The sequence below is a fragment of the Geotrypetes seraphini genome, chromosome 19, assembly GCF_902459505.1.
Source record: "Geotrypetes seraphini chromosome 19, aGeoSer1.1, whole genome shotgun sequence".
Lineage (NCBI taxonomy): Eukaryota > Metazoa > Chordata > Amphibia > Gymnophiona > Dermophiidae > Geotrypetes > Geotrypetes seraphini.
Genome location: NC_047102.1, coordinates 40,690,207 through 40,708,129, shown reverse-complemented (window position 1 = coordinate 40,708,129; position 17,923 = coordinate 40,690,207). Strand labels below are relative to the sequence as shown.

General features: G+C 44.1%; 1 protein-coding gene across 4 annotated transcripts in view; it reads right to left on the bottom strand.

Annotated features, from left to right (window-relative positions):
• Positions 1 to 3,869: 3,869 nt before the first annotated feature.
• The window catches only part of CARS1 (cysteinyl-tRNA synthetase 1), a 146,272-nt gene continuing 132,218 nt past the window's right edge, over positions 3,870 to 17,923 (bottom strand). For all 4 annotated transcript variants that reach the window (XM_033928484.1, XM_033928483.1, XM_033928481.1 and 1 more), the window contains 3 exons: positions 13,390 to 13,449; positions 11,850 to 11,933; positions 3,870 to 4,035 (listed from right to left, as the gene is read on the bottom strand). In XM_033928484.1, the coding sequence (XP_033784375.1) occupies positions 3,889 to 4,035; positions 11,850 to 11,933; positions 13,390 to 13,449 (291 nt within the window). In that variant the 3' untranslated portion in view covers positions 3,870 to 3,888. The remainder of the gene's footprint in view (positions 4,036 to 11,849; positions 11,934 to 13,389; positions 13,450 to 17,923) is intronic.

Genomic DNA, 17,923 nt, shown 5'->3' with positions numbered 1-17,923 from the left:
TGTAAAAAAAAACAACAACCACACAACCCAAAAAAACACAGGAGTCTGTATGTTAGGTGATCAATCCATGCTCACAAACTGTTGTAGAATAATGTCAATCACATCTTTCAGCTCCTCTTCCTTCACCAGTTGAGTATAGTAACCGCTTCAGTTTTCTTTTTGTATGCGAACTGAGAATGTGTGTTCTGATCTGATGTTTGGGGGGGTTTTTGTTTTAATTATTTTTTGGTATTTTCCTCCATTTCATGAGGCTTCAGTGCCAAGAGGACCTCATATTTGGGGCTACTCTGCTTGGGAAGGATACAGACTCTACAAGGGCAGGCTGCAGCTCAGTGCAACCCCCAAAGTGTACCTGATGAGCCTGCTTTGGGCTTCATTGAGGCTTGGGGTCCATTCCCTGGAAGCCAGCTCACCTTCTGATTTATTAGAGGCTTGAGCACAGGCTATGGGGCTCCTGTATGAATCCCATTGGATTTCAGGGAACTAGCTCACCTTCTAATTTATTTAAGAGGCTTTAGCACAGGCTATGGGGCATTGGGTTTCAGCTGTGTTTTAATCTCCCCCCGTCATGCTGCAAGGCTCTGTGGGAATGGAGCTCTCAGTTGGTGTCTGTCTGATTGGCAGCCTATCCAAAGATTTCCAGTTCTGGACTGATTCCAACAAGGAGTTGAGGCAGAAAGTCTTCTCCACTCAGTCAGACTGAAGCAAAGAGGACACAGGATGGCACCAGGACAGAGCAGTGAGAACAGCCCATTAATTTGTAGAGTGAAAATCAGGAGGGGGGGGGGGGTCACAGTCATTTTTAAGTACTACATAAGTACCTCCACCCAGATCTTATGGATCCAGAGATTTGGCAACTCCAGATACTAGCAACCCTTGGGGTCTTACATCAGCATAACCTCAAAGAAGTCACCATAATACTAGCTCAGCAGCTACACCCCCACACATTGGCAGGAGGCTGTCGGCATTCTGGAGGGAGTGGGAACAAGTTTCCTCAGACCACTGGGTCCTAAATCTTATTCAAGAAGATTAGTAGATCAAGTTCTATCACTCTCCTTCATATGTGTTCAACTCTCCACCCAGACAGCTGGAAAAAGAGGTCAAGGTCTGAGTGATAGTGCAAAGCCTATTAGACATTCAAGCCATAGAACCAGTTCCTAAAGAAGAAATCAGGCTCTAGCAGATACTCCATAGTGCCCAAGAAAAGTATAGAAAAGTAGAGACTGATCTTGGACCTAAAATTTATAAATGGGGTGCTGAGAATACCACGCTTCCATATGAAACTGTTCAGTTAGTCATAGCAGCACTGGCTCCAGGGGAATTCTTAGCCTAGATCTGACAAAGGCACATCTTCATATTCTCATTTTTCAAAATCACAGGAAATATTTGAGATTCCATGTCCTTCAGGCATTTCCAGTTTGAGGCTCTACTATTTGGGTTGGTAATGGCCACATGCACCTTCACCAAGGTAATGATGGTGGCCACAGCTGGTGCTCTGCAGGATGGGGACAATTGGCTGATCAGAGCTCCATCAAGGTCAGAGGACAAGTAGGCAGTGCAACAAGCTGTGGCCCTCCTACAGGATCTGGACTGGCTAATCAACTTCAAAAAGAATCAACTAGAGCCAACCCAATTTGTCGGTGCTGCTGATAAACAGGGCTCACCTTCCATGGCGGCACTGAAAAGTTGTTTCTGCTGTAGAAGACGATTCTTCAAAGTCCTCTTCTGTAATGAAGAGCAGCGCGTGCAAGTCTCGGGACGGTGCTCGGACCCCAAATACTGGAGACACCAGCGGTGGGGGTCAGTGACAGAGATAGCCTGAGCACAGCGACCGCACTTCTTAAAACTCATCACTGGGTGGGACATGAACGGGAAGACCGCCTCTGTTAAATTGAACACAATGATTGAGGCAGATCAATAGGCCCCACTGGCCCGAGAGCCGCAAATGGAGAAAAAATAATTTTTTTTAGTTCTTTTTTTTACAGAAAAGTAAAATAAAAGAAAGACCGACTAAAAAAAGTCAAAAATCCGCGCGAGCGGGAAGGCAGCGAAAGAGAAAAAAAAATTAAACGACAGTTAAATGTGACTTCTTAGCTCTGCGGAAACTAAGGGACCACGCGCCTACGTCGGACAGGAAGGCACTCTTGCATGAGCAGTGCGGGCTATCGCGAACTTTCTAAAGACTTAAAGTGCTCCGTACCGAGGCTCCGTCAGTGACGTCACCCATGTGTGAGAATATGCTGCCTGCTTTTCCTGTGATAATTATTTATTTGGATTTATTAACAATCTTATTCTGGGTGGGAAACATGGGGCCAGAGCTCAAAATAGGCACTGTTCTCACTATTGCACAATCAACAGAAAATACAGACAACGCAAGAACTGACTCCAACTTCTCCCCATGGACAAAGATGCCTGCCTGGCTTCCAGATTCTACATTCATCATGTCTATGCAGCTAAGAACATGGCTCTACACTTGTTGTCACAATCTGATATGTAGTGTATTGCCCCATCCCTCCCAAATCCAGTTGCTATGAGGATTCTCTTCACACTCCCTAGCAAAGGTTCAAGGAAATTCCTTTGCTAAAGAGTAGAGGATCCTGCTCCAGATTTTCTCTTTAGTCTTTTTACATGTGTAGCTTTTTATTAAAAAATAAAAAAGTTCTATTCAGGCAGAGGCTTGGGGTCTTTTCCAGATAAGCCCCGCCACTAATGCAAAAAGTGCATGGGCGAAAACTTAAGCCACCTTATAAATTATTAAACTATTGAAGCCCTTTGAGGAAATTATTCACATGATTTGAATAATGACTCGGGGGGGGGGGGGTTTCAAGGGGGGGCTCTGCCCCCCCTTGTATATCACTTTCCCCAAGTATTCACTTAGCATGGTGTTAGCTAAAACTGTAGTGGGGGTTAACTTTTTGGCAGGGCTATCTGAGGCTTGTAATAACAGAAAGTAGAAGGATTCAATAGAACCTTTACCTGGAAAAGATCCCAAAGGAACACCACTATCCACTCAGGATACAAGTCATCACAGCTGAGACACACAAGTCACAGCTTTGCATAAGGGGTTGTCCCACTGGCTTAGGTAGGGCAAAGAGCTAGGACTAGTGCACTGGAATTCAACCTCAGAGCCACAGACTGCAATCTGCACCTCAGGAAGTCAGGCCAAGGGAAAAAAAAGCAATCCTGCTGTACCAACGCTAGAGACAGAGAATACCAGCAAGTTTAAGAGTTGTGCCACTTCTTATATTTGTGATGATGACACTGGAAAATACATGTTCTCTGCTTCATCTACTGGTAGGGTAGCAGTCTGGACTGGTCTTGCAGAAGGATAGGAACTTACAGTTTCAAAGTCCCCACAAAGAAATTATTTTATAAACATTCTGCATGCAAGAACGTTAGTTGCAAAAGGGGCATTTTAGTCACGAAAAACAAAAAATTCACCTTAGCTATCACATTCCTTAATACCCAGTCTGGTAAATTACAATGCCTGTTACCAGTGATATGTCAAATACAATACCACAAATATGATTTAGTAGTAAATCTTTTCATCATCATTAATGTACAGGATTATGTATTCCATAACAGAAGCTAGAAGGTCAGTGTGTGTGTGTGTGTGGGGGGGGGGGGTCAGCATTCCAGTTCAGCATCTTATTTTTGGACTCAAATAAATGGGTATCAGTCCTCTCAAACACCAGCTTGATTTGGTCTCCAATAAAAACAAAATTGCAGAATGAAATACCCCCAACTTCTAATTTTCTACATAATTTTATTGCTGCCAATCTATGCGTCATACCATGCTGATAAAAACTGTAAATATGATACAAGTATGTCCATTCATTACTGTACAACTATATAAATGCATCCATCCTTCGCTTTTTCAGTAATATTCTAGGTTTGTTTTCCGTTTGCACTTCCATTTTGAACCATCTGTAGATATTCTTTATATACTTTCTCCTGAGCTTCATAAAGTTTCTTAAGTTTCTTCATTTGCCCTTTGCTGATTTCTTTTCCTTCTATGTCATGCGTAGGAAATCCCTAAAAAACAATAACAACAAATACAGTCCTTTATGGTGGTCTTTGGGGTTTTTTTTTTTCTCATTCTGGCCTTCTTTGTCTCTCAACATACTCAGCAAGTCCTCTGCAGCTATACGCATTGGCTAAAATGATCAACTAATGCTTGCTTGTAACTTTTTACCCCTCTCATCATACCCTATCTAAACATGTACTGCTTGTTCTCTGCCTAAGAGCACAGATCCCAACTCAGGAGTATTTAGCAAGAGGTAGCATATTCTATAGCAATTAATATGACATATTTGCATTAATTTTACATTTAATATGTAACCTAATTCTAATTTTTGCATAATAAAAATAAGTCATTTTCCAAACCTGCTTTATGTCTAATTAAATTTTGTTTTATGGTAGGGAATTTTAAAGACATATGTGGTGATGAGGAAGAAAAGATCTCAGAGATATAGAAGAGGCAGTGGCAGAGAAAAATGATAAGGGTGAAGGAGATGAGAAGGTACAAAGATAAAAAAGGGAGGAAGAGGGAAGATTAAGGAAGAGAAGGGAAGTTCTGGAGATTAGGCGATGCAGAGGGGGAAGAAAGTGATGCTTCTGAAATCTTGTAGGAAAAGAGAAGAGGGATGGGCAGAAACCAAGAAACCAGAGATACCAAGAAACCAACTGTTTTCCTAAATATCCCCTCTTATGTCCTCTCACCACCTTTTCTTTAATCCATCCCCAGTTCCTTTTCTGTCCATATTGTAAGTGTCCAAGCCCACACATCCGGTTTACTGTTCTATCAAAACATCTTTCTTCCCAAATTTCTCCTGCTGGCTGGGCAGCAGGTGAAGTATGCTGTGTCAGCTGCTACTTTGAGTCACTTGATCATGCCCCAAGTGGTGAAGAAGGATGATGCAACCCAATTGCCATTGATTAGAAGTTTTGGATCGAGATTCTAATGTAGGGTCACACTTCCTCTGTTAATAATAATAATAATAATAATGATAATTCTATTCTTATATACTACCAAAGCCATGAAAGTTTGAGGTGGTTTACAACAAGATGTGCTGGACAATCAGCGAAGAGTTTACACTATATTGTTATCAAATATAAGCCATGATGATTCAAGGCAGTTTACAACGAAAGGAGCTGGACAAACAGCGAAGTGGTCACAATACAAAGTCATCGCATACAAGCTTACAGAAAGGAAATTATTAGGTTACAATTTGATTAAACAGATTCGTTTTAACAGATTTTCTAAAATTGAGGTAGGTTGAGAAATGCATGATAATTTTACCCAGCCAATCATTCCATTTGCCTGCCTGGAAGACGAGCGTTCTGTCTAGGAATCTTTTGTAGTGGCAGGCCTTTATTGTCGGACTACTGTTTAAGCCTGTTACATTGATGGGTGCTAGAGTAGATGTCTGTCTGGTTTTGGGGTTTTTTTTTTTCTTTGTCTCTCTCCCTATGTCCTTAGTGCCCTCAGTGCCTTCTTCCTATGTCCTTGGTGCCCCAGTGCCTCCTTCCTGTGTCCATAGTGCCCCCAGTACTTCCTTCCCATGTCCTTAGTGCCCCAGTGCCTCCTTCCCATGTCCTTAGTGCCCCAGTGCCTCCGTACTGTGTCCTTAGGGCCCCCAGTGCCTCCGTACTGTGTCCTTAGGGCCCCCAGTGCCTTCTTCCCATGTCCTTAGTGCCCCCAGTGCCTCTGTCCTGCTAGTGCCCCCAGTGTCTCCTTCCCATGTCCTTAGTACCCCTTCCTACATCCTTAGTGCCCCCAGTGCTTTCTTCCCGTGTCCTTAGTGCCCCCAGAGCCTCTGTCCTGCTTAGTGCCCCGTGCCTCCTTCCTATGTCCCCATCACTATCTTCCAGACTTTGTCCCACCCCCCCGATGCCTGCCTGCCTGCCTCCCATCCCTCTGAGCAGCATGTTGCCATTTAACCCGCGCCCCAGCACCGACCCTACCCGGCACACCGGAAACCCCCGTTGACCCTCCCAGCCGACCCTCCCACTTCTAGATGGCCGACAAACCTCCCGGCTCCAGCAGCATCCGAGGCACAGTAAACATGCTGCTTCGCGTCCTTCTACTGCCCTAATTTCCTCTGCTGCATCTCTGACATCAGAGAAAGGGCGGGACCGCCGGCAGAGGAAGCAGCGTAGCGCAGGGCTCAGAGAAGGGGCGGGACGCCGGCAGAGGAAGCAGCTGGGCTCACTGGCATCCGGAAACAACGGTAGGCAGCTTCTCCATGCGGGAGGGGGAGGGGGGGAGGCTGTGGGGGTGCGAGCGGTCCTTCGGGTGGGGGTGCCCCGTGGGCGAGCGGTCCTTTGGAAAGGAGAGTTGGGATGGGCGAAAGGAGAGTCGGGGCGGTGAGAGGAGAGTCGGGGCGGCGAACGGTGAGTCGGGGCGGCGAGAGGAGAGTCGGGGCGGCATGCGCGGTATACACGTGTGCGCGCTATAGTAAAAATTTTTTACATAAATTTCTGTTCCCTGCGCGCTATACCCGTGTGCGCGTTTTACACGGGTGCGCGGTATATGGGTGAAAATACGGTAAATTGGGAAACCAGGTACTTGGGGGCCAGACCAAATATTGATTTGTAACAAACACAGAAAAATTTGAACAGAACTCGTGCTTCCAGTTTTTGATAATAGGGACTTAGTGAATTATAAGAGATTACTATCATCTAGCTCCTTACTGGTTTGTTTTGAGTGAGGTTTTAGGTTTTCAGCATATGCTCGGTAATAAGAACTTACCAATGAGAAGACATGAAAATTGATGTACGATGTGCTGTCCTCAGCCTGATGTTATATAAACACAGAGCACTTTCATTTCTGGGCTCTACAAGCAACATGGCTTAACATGCATAGTGAGGAGTTGTTTCTACCTTATTTGGACAGGACATACCCGGAAGTACTAATAAACAGAATGTTTGCTTTCATCTACTTCTTGTTCTGTCAGCATTAAAAAGACTTAATTAAATACAAACAGGAACGATGCGTATTTGTTGAAATGCTCCACAGGCACTCCATATTCCTCATTCACACATTGCAGAGACAGAAAGAGTTTTAACAGTGTACATCAGGCAGGCTCATTGGGCTTGTCCATATATTTTAATGCAGACCCTGTTGACATACTGAGAAGTACTGGAAAAACCCATTCCAAAGAATGCATCCTAATTGAACATGCCATCTCTTTTTCATGATTTTGTCTGATAGAGAACAGTGTACTTTAATGTAAACTGCTATGTCCCCCCTCTGTTCCACACACACTCTTCAAAGTTTATGGGAGATGAAGAATTGCACATGTTGGTCTCTGTACAGCTTCAAGAAAATGATTTGAAGTGGCTCTTTATAGAATATGTGCTTAGTGTAATATTAGTTTTAAAATAAATATTCCTTTCTTGCTGCTGATTTTTTTTTTTTTTTTTTTGCAAGTCAGTTTGACTGCATATATTCTTTCCAACTGCTGTGGTTGTAGAATACTTTGAAATCCTGTTTACTTACAAAATCCTTGACACAGCTCACAGTTTGTATTTATAGGTTAAGGCCTAAATCCTTGTTTCAGGCCGGTCTTAGACCTCAAACGCCTAAATCAGTGTCTCTGCATCTGCCACTTTCGCATGGAGATGCTTCGATCAGGAGAGCGTTTCTTACCTCAAGGAGGCGTATCTGCATATTCTCATTTGGGAGCCTAATCAGCAGTTTCTGAGGTCTGCAGTGCTGGGTCAGCGCTTCCAGTTCAGGTCCATGCCATTTGGGTTGACTACAGGTGATGGTGGCATGTCTTCATTGTCAGGGGTTCCGGGTTCATCCATTCCTGGACAATTGGCTGATTCGGGCTTCCTCCTATCAGGATGGGGGTCATAGTGATGAACAAAGTGGTGTACTTGCTGAGGTCTTTAGGTTGGATGATCTATACCGACAAGTGCAGTTTGGTCCCATCTTAGAGGCTGCAGTATCTGGGAGTACTTTTCAACATGAACGCAGAGAGGCTCTTCGTCACAGAATGCAGATATCTGAAGCTGGTGCAGCAGATGAGAGAATTATGCCGACAGTCCACCGGGACTATGTGCAGGTCTTGGACTCCATGACAGCAGCGTGCACTGTTAAGTCAGTGGTCGCTGGTTTTCTAAAATTATGATGCGTGTATCACCTGGACAAATGCATGCCATTTCCCATCACTCAGTGGGAGGTGATGACAACAGATGACAGTCTCTCTGGATGGGGAGCTCATTATAGAGAACACTTGGTGCAGGGCACTTGGTGGGCAGAGAAGGCTGGCTGGCCAATTCATTGTCTGGAGCTTCAGGCTGTTTGAAGGCCGCTAGTCTCCTTTGTTCCCTGGCTTGGGAAGGCTTCTGTAACAAGTGTTCTCAGGCAATGCAATAGTAGCAGTGTCAAAGGACACTGCAAAGCAAAGAGGCACGCGCAGCTGGTGGCAGAGACAAGCTTGCTGATGGATTGGGCATAGAAGAAATCTCTTTTGCTGATCGGCGGCGCATATAGCAGGAGTGCTGAACGTGGAGGCCGACTTTTTCAGCAGGCACTTACTGAATCTGGGAGAGTGGGAGTTAATTCTGGAGGCATTTCATCACATTGTTCAAGCTTGAGGTTGGCTGGAGATGGACCTGATAGCCACCAGGGGGAATGCAAAAGGGGAGCGATTCTTCAGTCGATGCAGGAAGCTGGGATCTTTGGGCTTCTATAGGAATGGCCATGTTCAGGTCTTCGTTACGTATTTCCACCTTAGCCAATGGCCAGCTTTTTGTTGAAGAGAGTGTGGGGGCACTGGAGCAGAGCGATTCTAATTGCCCCAGATTAGTTGTAGAGACCATGGTATGCGGATCTGGTAAGTCTAGTGGACAGGGAGCCTCTCAAGCTGCTGCTGACTCAAGGCCAGTGTTTATAGAGGATCCCTCCCCCTTTGTTCTAATGGCTTGGCCAGTGAGCGGGCGAGACTGCACCAGAAAGGGTACTCGGATTCATTGATTACTATCTTGCTTCAGACACAGAAGTCATCGATTTCCAAAGCTTAGGCCCAGATCTGGCGCAAGTTTGAAGGGTGGTGTGGAGAATGGGCAGTTCTGACCTCAGCAGCCTCAATTGCTTACATCCTGAAGTTCAGACAGGCATCACGTTGGGTTCTAGAATTACTCCATAGCATCGCACCCGGATGTGGTGTGTTTTCTCAGAGGGGTGGGTCAACTTCAGCCCTCTTTCGGGCCTCTTGTCCAGAATGGGATCTCAATCTGGTTCTGAGCGCACTGCAGAAAGTGCCTTTCAAGCCACATAAGTGGGCTACCTTGAGGATCTCACTCTCAAAGCAGTGTTTATCCCAGGACAAGCGGGCAGCATATTCTCAACATGTGACGTCATTCACGGAGCCCCGTAGCAAGACAGCCTCGCAAGCAGACTTGCTTGTAGAACTTCAAAAAGTTCACGAGTGCCTTCCCGCCGAACCAGGTCACGTGTCTCCTCCGAGGTACCTCAGTTCTTAGTTTTTTGCGGAGCCAAGAAGCCCTGTTTCTCAGCTCTGCTGTTTTCAAGTTGCCTTCTCGCACTGCATCTTTTCTTTTTTCTTTTATTTTACAAGTCGCTGTGCGGCATGCCTTTAAAATAAAAAAAAATTATCTATTTTTTCTCCATCGGTCTTCATTCGGCAGGACTTGGGCTTAGGCCCTGCTGCCGGCCCTCATTCGGCTGCGGCTGTACTTTTCTTCTATGTCCCAGCCTCTTACCGGTTTTATTTATTTAGTTTTCTATACCGTTCTACCAGGGGAGCTCAGAACGGTTTACATGCATTTATTCAGGTACTCAAGCATTTTTCCCTGTCTGTCCCGGTGGGCTCACAATCTATCTAATGAACCTGGGGCAGTGGGGGGATTAAGTGACTTGCCCAGTGTCACAAGGAGCAGCGTGGTTTTGAACCCACAACCTCAGGGTGCTGAGGCTGTAGCTTTAACCACTGCGCCACAGTGGCCAGGCTATTTCCCTGACCGACCCCCACCATTGGTGCATAAAGTGCTTAGGACCCGAACATTGTCCCGAGTCCTGCCCACGCTATGCTACCCTTCAGAAAAGAGCCCTTCGCAGACGTCGTGCCAAAATTCTTGAGATTTTGGCCCTATGGAACAGTCTGCGGAGAAGACCTCGACCTTAGCCTCGACTCCAGTGGCGGCCTTGTCTTCCAAGATCTCGACCTTGAGCAAGTCGCCCTCGACCTCGAAGGCCTTGTCTGCTGTGCCTCTTAAGGTTCCATCCTCAGGCTAGTCTCCTCTTCCTTCCACAGGTACGCTACCTAAGAAGCCTCCAGCTGAGTCTCAGGCAATCCAGGCAATGAGTGCAGTCATGCCAGCCTCTATGAAACCTCCTTCCAAGCGTGCCTCCAAACATAGGGAATACTCATCTTCGAGGTCGCCCTCAATGGAGCGCATTGCTGCTCCTACTAGACCAGATCCATTGGTCTTGGTACCTGTCTTCGAGGACATGCTGAAAGTCATATTGACCACACAGATTACCTCAGTCTTGGCCCAGCTTGCTCCTGCCTCATCGCTGCTTACTGTGAGCCAGCCTGAGCATTCTATCGAGGCATCTCGAGACAAACCTTGTTGGTTTGTCCTCCAGTGACTCCTCGCCTCGTCCTTCCAGGTCCGAGTCTCTAGCTACTCATCCTGTTCGAAGCACTCCTCGTCCTCGAGGCACCTTGCTTCAAAGAAGACTACAGAGTCTCCTCGGAAGAGTACAGAGTCTCCTATATCTCGATCATTGAGGCCCATCGAGACCCCTTCCAAGCCCAGGCATAGGTCTCAAACCCCGAAGCCTTCAACGCCTCGTACTTCTCCACCTCGAGGCACATCCAGGGCCCAGACTCCTCTATCAAGACCATCTCCGAGGGATCCTCCTTCACCTATCTCAATTCTTCATATTCCTGGGACTTTTCCATCGAGGCTTCTGAAACGTAAGCACTGTCTGACTATGCCTATATCACACAGCGGAGTTTCTTCTGTCACTCTTACATTGGATACAGACATGCCTTCTCAATACTCCAGAGAGGCTTCTCCATCTTACTCAGCGGCGTCTAGGTCTCGCTCCACTTAGCCTCCTGAAGAGTCTTCCACTTCAAAATCAACATCTTTTTCAAGATTCATCTTTGATATGAGTAAGGCTCTTCAGATTGATCTTCAGTCTGAATCTAAGTATACTCCTGAATATTTGGCCGAAATGGAGCTACCTCATCCGCCAATGGACACTAGGAGACTTCCCATGAATCCTGTGTTGAAACAAACATTTCTTTCTTCCTCTCCTAATATGAAGGCTGCTTGGTTATGAAAATACTAAGGAGTGGAGCCAAATGGATAGATGGATATAGTGGGACTCAGCTCAGTGTTTTCTATTTCTACCTGCTGGTTGATGAGCATAACTATCCCACAAGTTCTGGAATAGTGTGAAACGCTAATGGAAAGAAAATTATCAGGTAAGACCTAATTTCTCCTTACAATCTATCTTTAATCTTTGCAGGCTTTCCAAGCACACTTTTAGAAAGCCCTCCCATTTCTGAACTTTAGCTGGACACTATGCATCAGGTTGTGATCTGCTATTTAGCTTGTAGTGGTGGAACAAGCCAACCTAAAAACCATCAGAAGTCCCAGGACAGATTCTGACTAAAATACAAGCCCCAAGTAGTTGAAGGTGACAGCTAGGTAAAATAAAAAAAATTCTGAGAATTTTTAAAATATTTATACTCTGAGGAATATTCTGGTCAGAGGGGGGGGGGTGGGGGTGAACAAACAATATGACATTATAACAATTCCAATTACTGGGTGCAGTTTGAAATAAAAATAGATCTTACGTTTTCATCAAAGTTAGAATATTTGTCAGTTTCTGGTTTAAACATTTCATTTGGAGGAATCTTCATCTTGGCCAATTTTGCTACCTGTGAATTACAAAAGTAAATGGTTAGAGAACTCACTAATAGAATGCTTCTTTGCCTCTGAACTGAACCACACTACATTGTTTTTCATACAGCGAGTGGTGGACACCTGGAATGCTCTCCCAGAGGAGGTTATTGCGGAATCCACCGTTCTAGGATTTAAAGGCAAGCTAGATGCACATCTCCTTGCAAGGCGCATAGAGGGATACGAGTGATTAAGGTTACGCCAGGGTACACCTGCTGGGCCTCTGCGTGTGCGGATCGCCGGACTTGATGGACCTAAGGTCTGATCCGGAGATGGCAGTTCTTATGTTATAAGAAATTTTGTTGACATTTACACCTAAAATTATATTTAAATTTATCTGTAGCCAATTTGAGTTTTTGATTTGCTGTACAATTTACCTTTATGTTATTATGAAATATTTATGTTAAACACAGTTCAGAAAGGAACCACAAACCTGTTTTCTAACAACAGTAATGAGATAGATTTGTACATATGTACACCACACTAATAGTATACAAATGTTTTTGATGTAGGATACATGCAAATCTCTCTCATACATATTCATTAGGGATGTCCTGGCTGGTTTGTGGCCCTTGCAGGATTGCGCACTCAGAACACAGTTGCCAATGAGAAGGAAGCCTGTGCTATCTAACTAGGAATGCTTTCATAATCATTTTCTTTATGTTTGCCACAGCTGTTAGCATCAAGATCCTCCAACGGAAGGAGACATACAAGCTTAGGGTGATTTCCTGCTATTTCTATGGAGTTCCCTTTCCTTTTTCTTTCCAAACCAGTGCTCTATTTTCAACAGACACTAAACACAATTTCCTTGACAGCACCAGTTCCCACTAACTGGATTTCAGTTCAAGAAGAATAAAGGAATCAAAGAATGGAGAATACCAAGTAGAAAGCTGCTGCCACTCTAAGACAAATATGGCCTGTTTTAAGCTAAATAGCTTTTTGAAGTCAAAGTTACAGTAAACTTTCAATTTCTGGTGTATTTTAAAAATAAAATCTCTGCAGACATATGTTGTGTGGTGCCTTCCATGCTGTCATCCTTCTCACCAATGTTGTCATGTTATCATAGAACTTTGTAGAAAAGGATATTGCACCTTGATCAACACTAAAATAGGACCTATCACAGAATAGCACACATAGTAGAGCATACCTGGAAAAGTTAGGTTATGTAACTTATTATTTCACAGAATTTTATTCCTGTCCAAATATTATTCAATCAAGAGGCATCAGAAGCAAGAGGAAATAAACTGACCCATATCAGAATTTAAGAAAACTGCACCTGTTTATTCAGGCTTATACTTAGTATATAAACTATTATGTTATCTTGTTCTTTTTTTATTTGACTCTATGTATTTTTTATTAAATTGTGCTGCATTGTCCTCCACTTATTTAATAGGTGTGTTATAAATGTAATAAATAAAAATAATATATATTTACTTCCTGTTCTTGTTTCTTCCTAGCAGCTTCCTCTTTCTTCTTCTTTTTCTCTTCTTCTGCCTGGTACAAAAATATATAGCAATAATTTATGAAACACATTAAAATCCTACATGAACAACATTAGAGTGGTTTACCACATATACTCAAATATAAATTGATCCAAATCTAATCAGAGGTATCCTTCCCCCCCCAAAAAAAAAAATAAAGGGGGTGAAGGTCGACACGAATATAAACTGAGGTTAGAAATTTGTGTTGTCATGGTGAGCCAATCTATAAAGACTGCTCACCCTCCCATCATCAGCTGTCTCTTAAGCCACTAAACATAATAAAAAGATCTGTGTATATACTCAAATATAAACCGAACCAAATATAAACTGAGGTAATCTTTTTTTCCTGAAAAAAGGTTGACTCGAATATAAAACGAGCTTAGGAATCTGGGTATGTGAGTATCGTTTGTCAGGGATGCCATAAGTAATCACTAATTTTTCAGTTTCGAGTCCAAAAAAGCTGAAAGTACAAAAAACAGGAAGTAACTTCAGAGGAAGGTGTGATTGAGACCGGCAGAGTCTATAGCGATGTAAGCAAAAGGGAAAGCCCAGCGGCTTCTGTCTTCATTATTGCCAGCCAGTTTAGTGGGACTGGGACCGAAGGAAGGGTTGATGTCAATAAGTTTGCGCCACTGACTCCCGACTCCCCCCTCCAGCATGGACAAATGCCATGGCCACTGGCGGGAGGAATCAGCTGCCTGCCTCACATGTTAGGCCTGCCCCTGACCCACAAGTCCAGCCCAGTCCAGGTAGGTTTAAATAAGAACATAAGAACATAAGCAGTGCCTCCGCCGGGTCAGACCACAGGCCCATCCCGCCCAGCAGTCCGCTCCCGCGGCGGCCCAAAACAGGTCAAGACCTGTCTGAATCATCAGAAGGGGCTCCCTTGCCACCTTGGTTTCCCATTTAAGTCCTGCCTTCCTATCGAAGTCCTAGCCCTCCGGTCTTGCACATGCACGACCAGGTTAGTTTATACACATTACCTGATTTACTTCCTATACTTGTGTTACCTCCCAGCTCCTCCCTCAGTATCCCACGATCCCTTTATCCCTCAGGAATCCATCCAATCCCTGTTTGAATCCTTGTACCGTATTCTGCCTGATCACTTCCTCCGGTAGCGCATTCCAAGTGTCCACGACCCTTTGGGTGAAGAAAAACTTCCTTGCATTTGTCTTGAACCTATCTCCCTTCAGTTTCTCAGAATGTCCCCTCGTATTTGCTGTCCCCTTCAGTCTAAAGAATCTGTCCCTATCCACCTTCTCTATGCCCCTCATGATCTTGAAAGTCTCTATCATATCTCCCCTGAGCCTCCTTTTCTCCAGAGAGAAGAGCCCCAGCCTATCCAGCCTCTCGGCGTATGAGCAGTGTTCCAGCCCTCTTACCAATTTCGTTGCTCTCCTTTGGACTCTCTCAAGTACCACCATGTCCTTCTTGAGGTGCGGCGACCAATACTGAACGCAGTACTCCAGATGTGGACGTACCATCGCTCGATACAAAGGCATGATGACTTCCCGTGTTCTGGTTGCTATGCCCTTCTTTATGATGCCCAGCATCCTGTTGGCTTTTTTCGAGGCTGCTGCGCACTGTGCAGATGGCTTCAGTGATGCATCCACCAGCACACCCAAGTCTCTCTCGAGTCTGCTGTCTCCCAACAATACCCCCCCTAATTTGTAGCTGAACAACGGGTTCTTTTTCCCTATATGCATTTTTATATATTTTTTAAACAGATTACACAAAAATCAATAGGAGGAAATATTTTTTCACTCAAAGAATAGTTCAGCTCTGGAATGCATTGCCAGAGGTTGTAAGAATGAATAGCATAGCTAGTTTTAAGAAAGGTTTAGATAATTTTCTGGAGGAAAAGTCCATAGTTTTGTCATGAGGGAAGCCACTGCTTGCCCTAGATCGATAGCATGGAATGTTGCTACTCCTTGGGTTTTGGCCAGGTACTAGGGACCTGGATTGGCCACCATGGAAGCGAGTTACATATCAAATTTTTTTTATTCTTCTTCCCTCCTGCACTTGTTATTGAGTCTTTAATATCCAATATCAACTATAAAGAAAACTGCATAATCTCATATTCTTTAATATAGATAAAAAATTATGTTGATTATTATATAAACATCGGAATTATACACATGTATATATCAGATACATGCAGAAAATATGATTTTTAGAAAGCTGTAATTTACTTTCTTAAATTGCTAATATGTGAAACTCCGATAAAACAAACTTCATCCTCCTAGAAAACAGCAAAACCCCAACTTTAACAAACCTAGTAATAAATTTGACCTCATACCCCATTCAACCCACGCTGAAACTTCTTGGAGTACTGATTGACAGAGGCTGTAGCATGCAACCACAAATCAACAAAATAATAAAAATATCATTCGCAACCATGAGAAACCTAAGACAAATTCGAAAATTCTTTGACAGGAAAAAATTCCAACTTTTGGTACAATCTCTAATCCTTGGACTAATAGACTACTGCAACATACTATACCTCCTCTGCCCAGCGACCATGATAAAACAACTACGAACAATACAAAATACAGCCCTAAGACTCATCTATTCGCTGAAAAAATACGACCACATCACAGAGGCATACCACGACTCACACTGGCTCCCAATACAAGCAAGAGTATACTTCAAATTCTACTGCCTACTATTTAAAGCTATGAACGGAGACAGCCCAACATACTGGAACAACCGACTAACTCAATCCACCTCAACCAGACACAGGAAAACCCAATCACTATTCACACACCCGCCAACCAAAAATGTCAAACAAAGAAAACTATATGACAACCTAATGGCCACCAGAGCAGCAAAACTAGACAGACAACTCAATCTGCTGTCTTCGACCACAAACTACAAAACCTTCAAAAAAGAAACAAAAACCCTACTCTTCAAAAAATACATAAAACCTTTTTAACATGACCAGATCCCAAGCCTCACCTACTATACTATCTACTCCTTATCAAATCTAAAATGTTCAAATTACCCATTATGTATTACCTAATTTCATAACAATTCTTATGTAATCCGCCTTGAACCGTAAGGTAATGGCGGAATAGAAATCACCAATGTAATGTAATAAGCAGCTTGACACTTACCATCTAAAACATCAAATATATATGCCCAACAGTTGTAAAATGACTGCTCCCACCACTTACACATGCATGCCTGCGCGCATTTTAGAAAAGGCTCTTTGTGGGCATACTGGAATATAATACACTAGTCTTATAGCCCGTTACATTAACGGGTGCTAGAATATATGTGTGTGTGTGTCTGTCTTTATTTCTTTCTTTCTCTCTCTCTCCTTAGCCGCTTTCTTTCTTTCTGTCTTTCTTTTTCCTTGGCTGCCCATCACCACCCCTTGCCTGCTCTCCCTGTCCATTCTCCCTTCCTTTTACCTCTCCTGTGTCCACCACTACCACTTCACTGCTCTCCTTATGCAGCAGCAGCCCTTCTCCCTTTGTTTTACCGCAGCACCTCTTTCCTTCTCCCCCTGTCCAACATTAGGCCTCTGTTCCTTTTTCGGCGCTGCAGCTCTGTCCCGGCGGCCTCCGAGCGGCGGCGCTGGGCGCGTGAGAGGAGCCTGCTGCCCGAAGAGGAGGAGCGGCGGTGTCTGAAGAGGCTGAGCTGCATCATAGACCTCAGCTGGCTGCAGCGGTGGTAAGCCCGATGCGTGATAAGCGCGCATGCGCACTCTCATGTCCGCGACGGATCAGGGAACACGACTTTAGAGTGCGCATGCGCAACTAACATTTTATTATTATAGATTCTGATCTGGAAATCTCAATTCCAATTTGTTTTCACATGAAATTGAAAACTTTGCTTTCACATGAATTGTAATCTTTATTAAAATGAGAGTTGTATAAGATTGGATCTCTTATTTGAATTGAACTGAAATGCATGCATTGAATGACTAAATTAAACATGCACCTCTTTTCCTGAATCAGGAGTATCCTCCATATTTCTTAACTCTTACTGTGTGTAGAGCTAGAAGCTGGCATGATGAGGGCAAATTTAAGTGGATGGAGGCGGAGGCTCCTGACTATTCCCTTTGGCGTAGTCATATGATTACGTTGCTTTCTAGGGAACGGAGAGGTGTTCAAGACATTTCTTCCTTGCCTGGACGAGCCTTTCAACGAATTTGGGAGCCTTTTTGGTCTACATTATTTCCGGTGGCTCGTAGCCGCATTCTGAATTGCTAGGGTCCTTTTATTTACTTTACTTTGTTTGGCATCAGTGAGAGGGGGGGTGGGTTTGATGGTTTCAGTATATAAATTTGAGCTATCTTGTTGCTTTCTGTTTTGATTCTGATTGTTATGCTCAATAAAATATATTTAACAAAAACAGGATAAGAGCCACATGTGGCATAGTGGTTCGAGCTACAGCCTCAACATTCTGAGGTTGAGGGTTCAAACCCTGCACTGCTCCTTGTGACCCTGGGCAAGTCACTTAATCCTCCACTGCCTCAA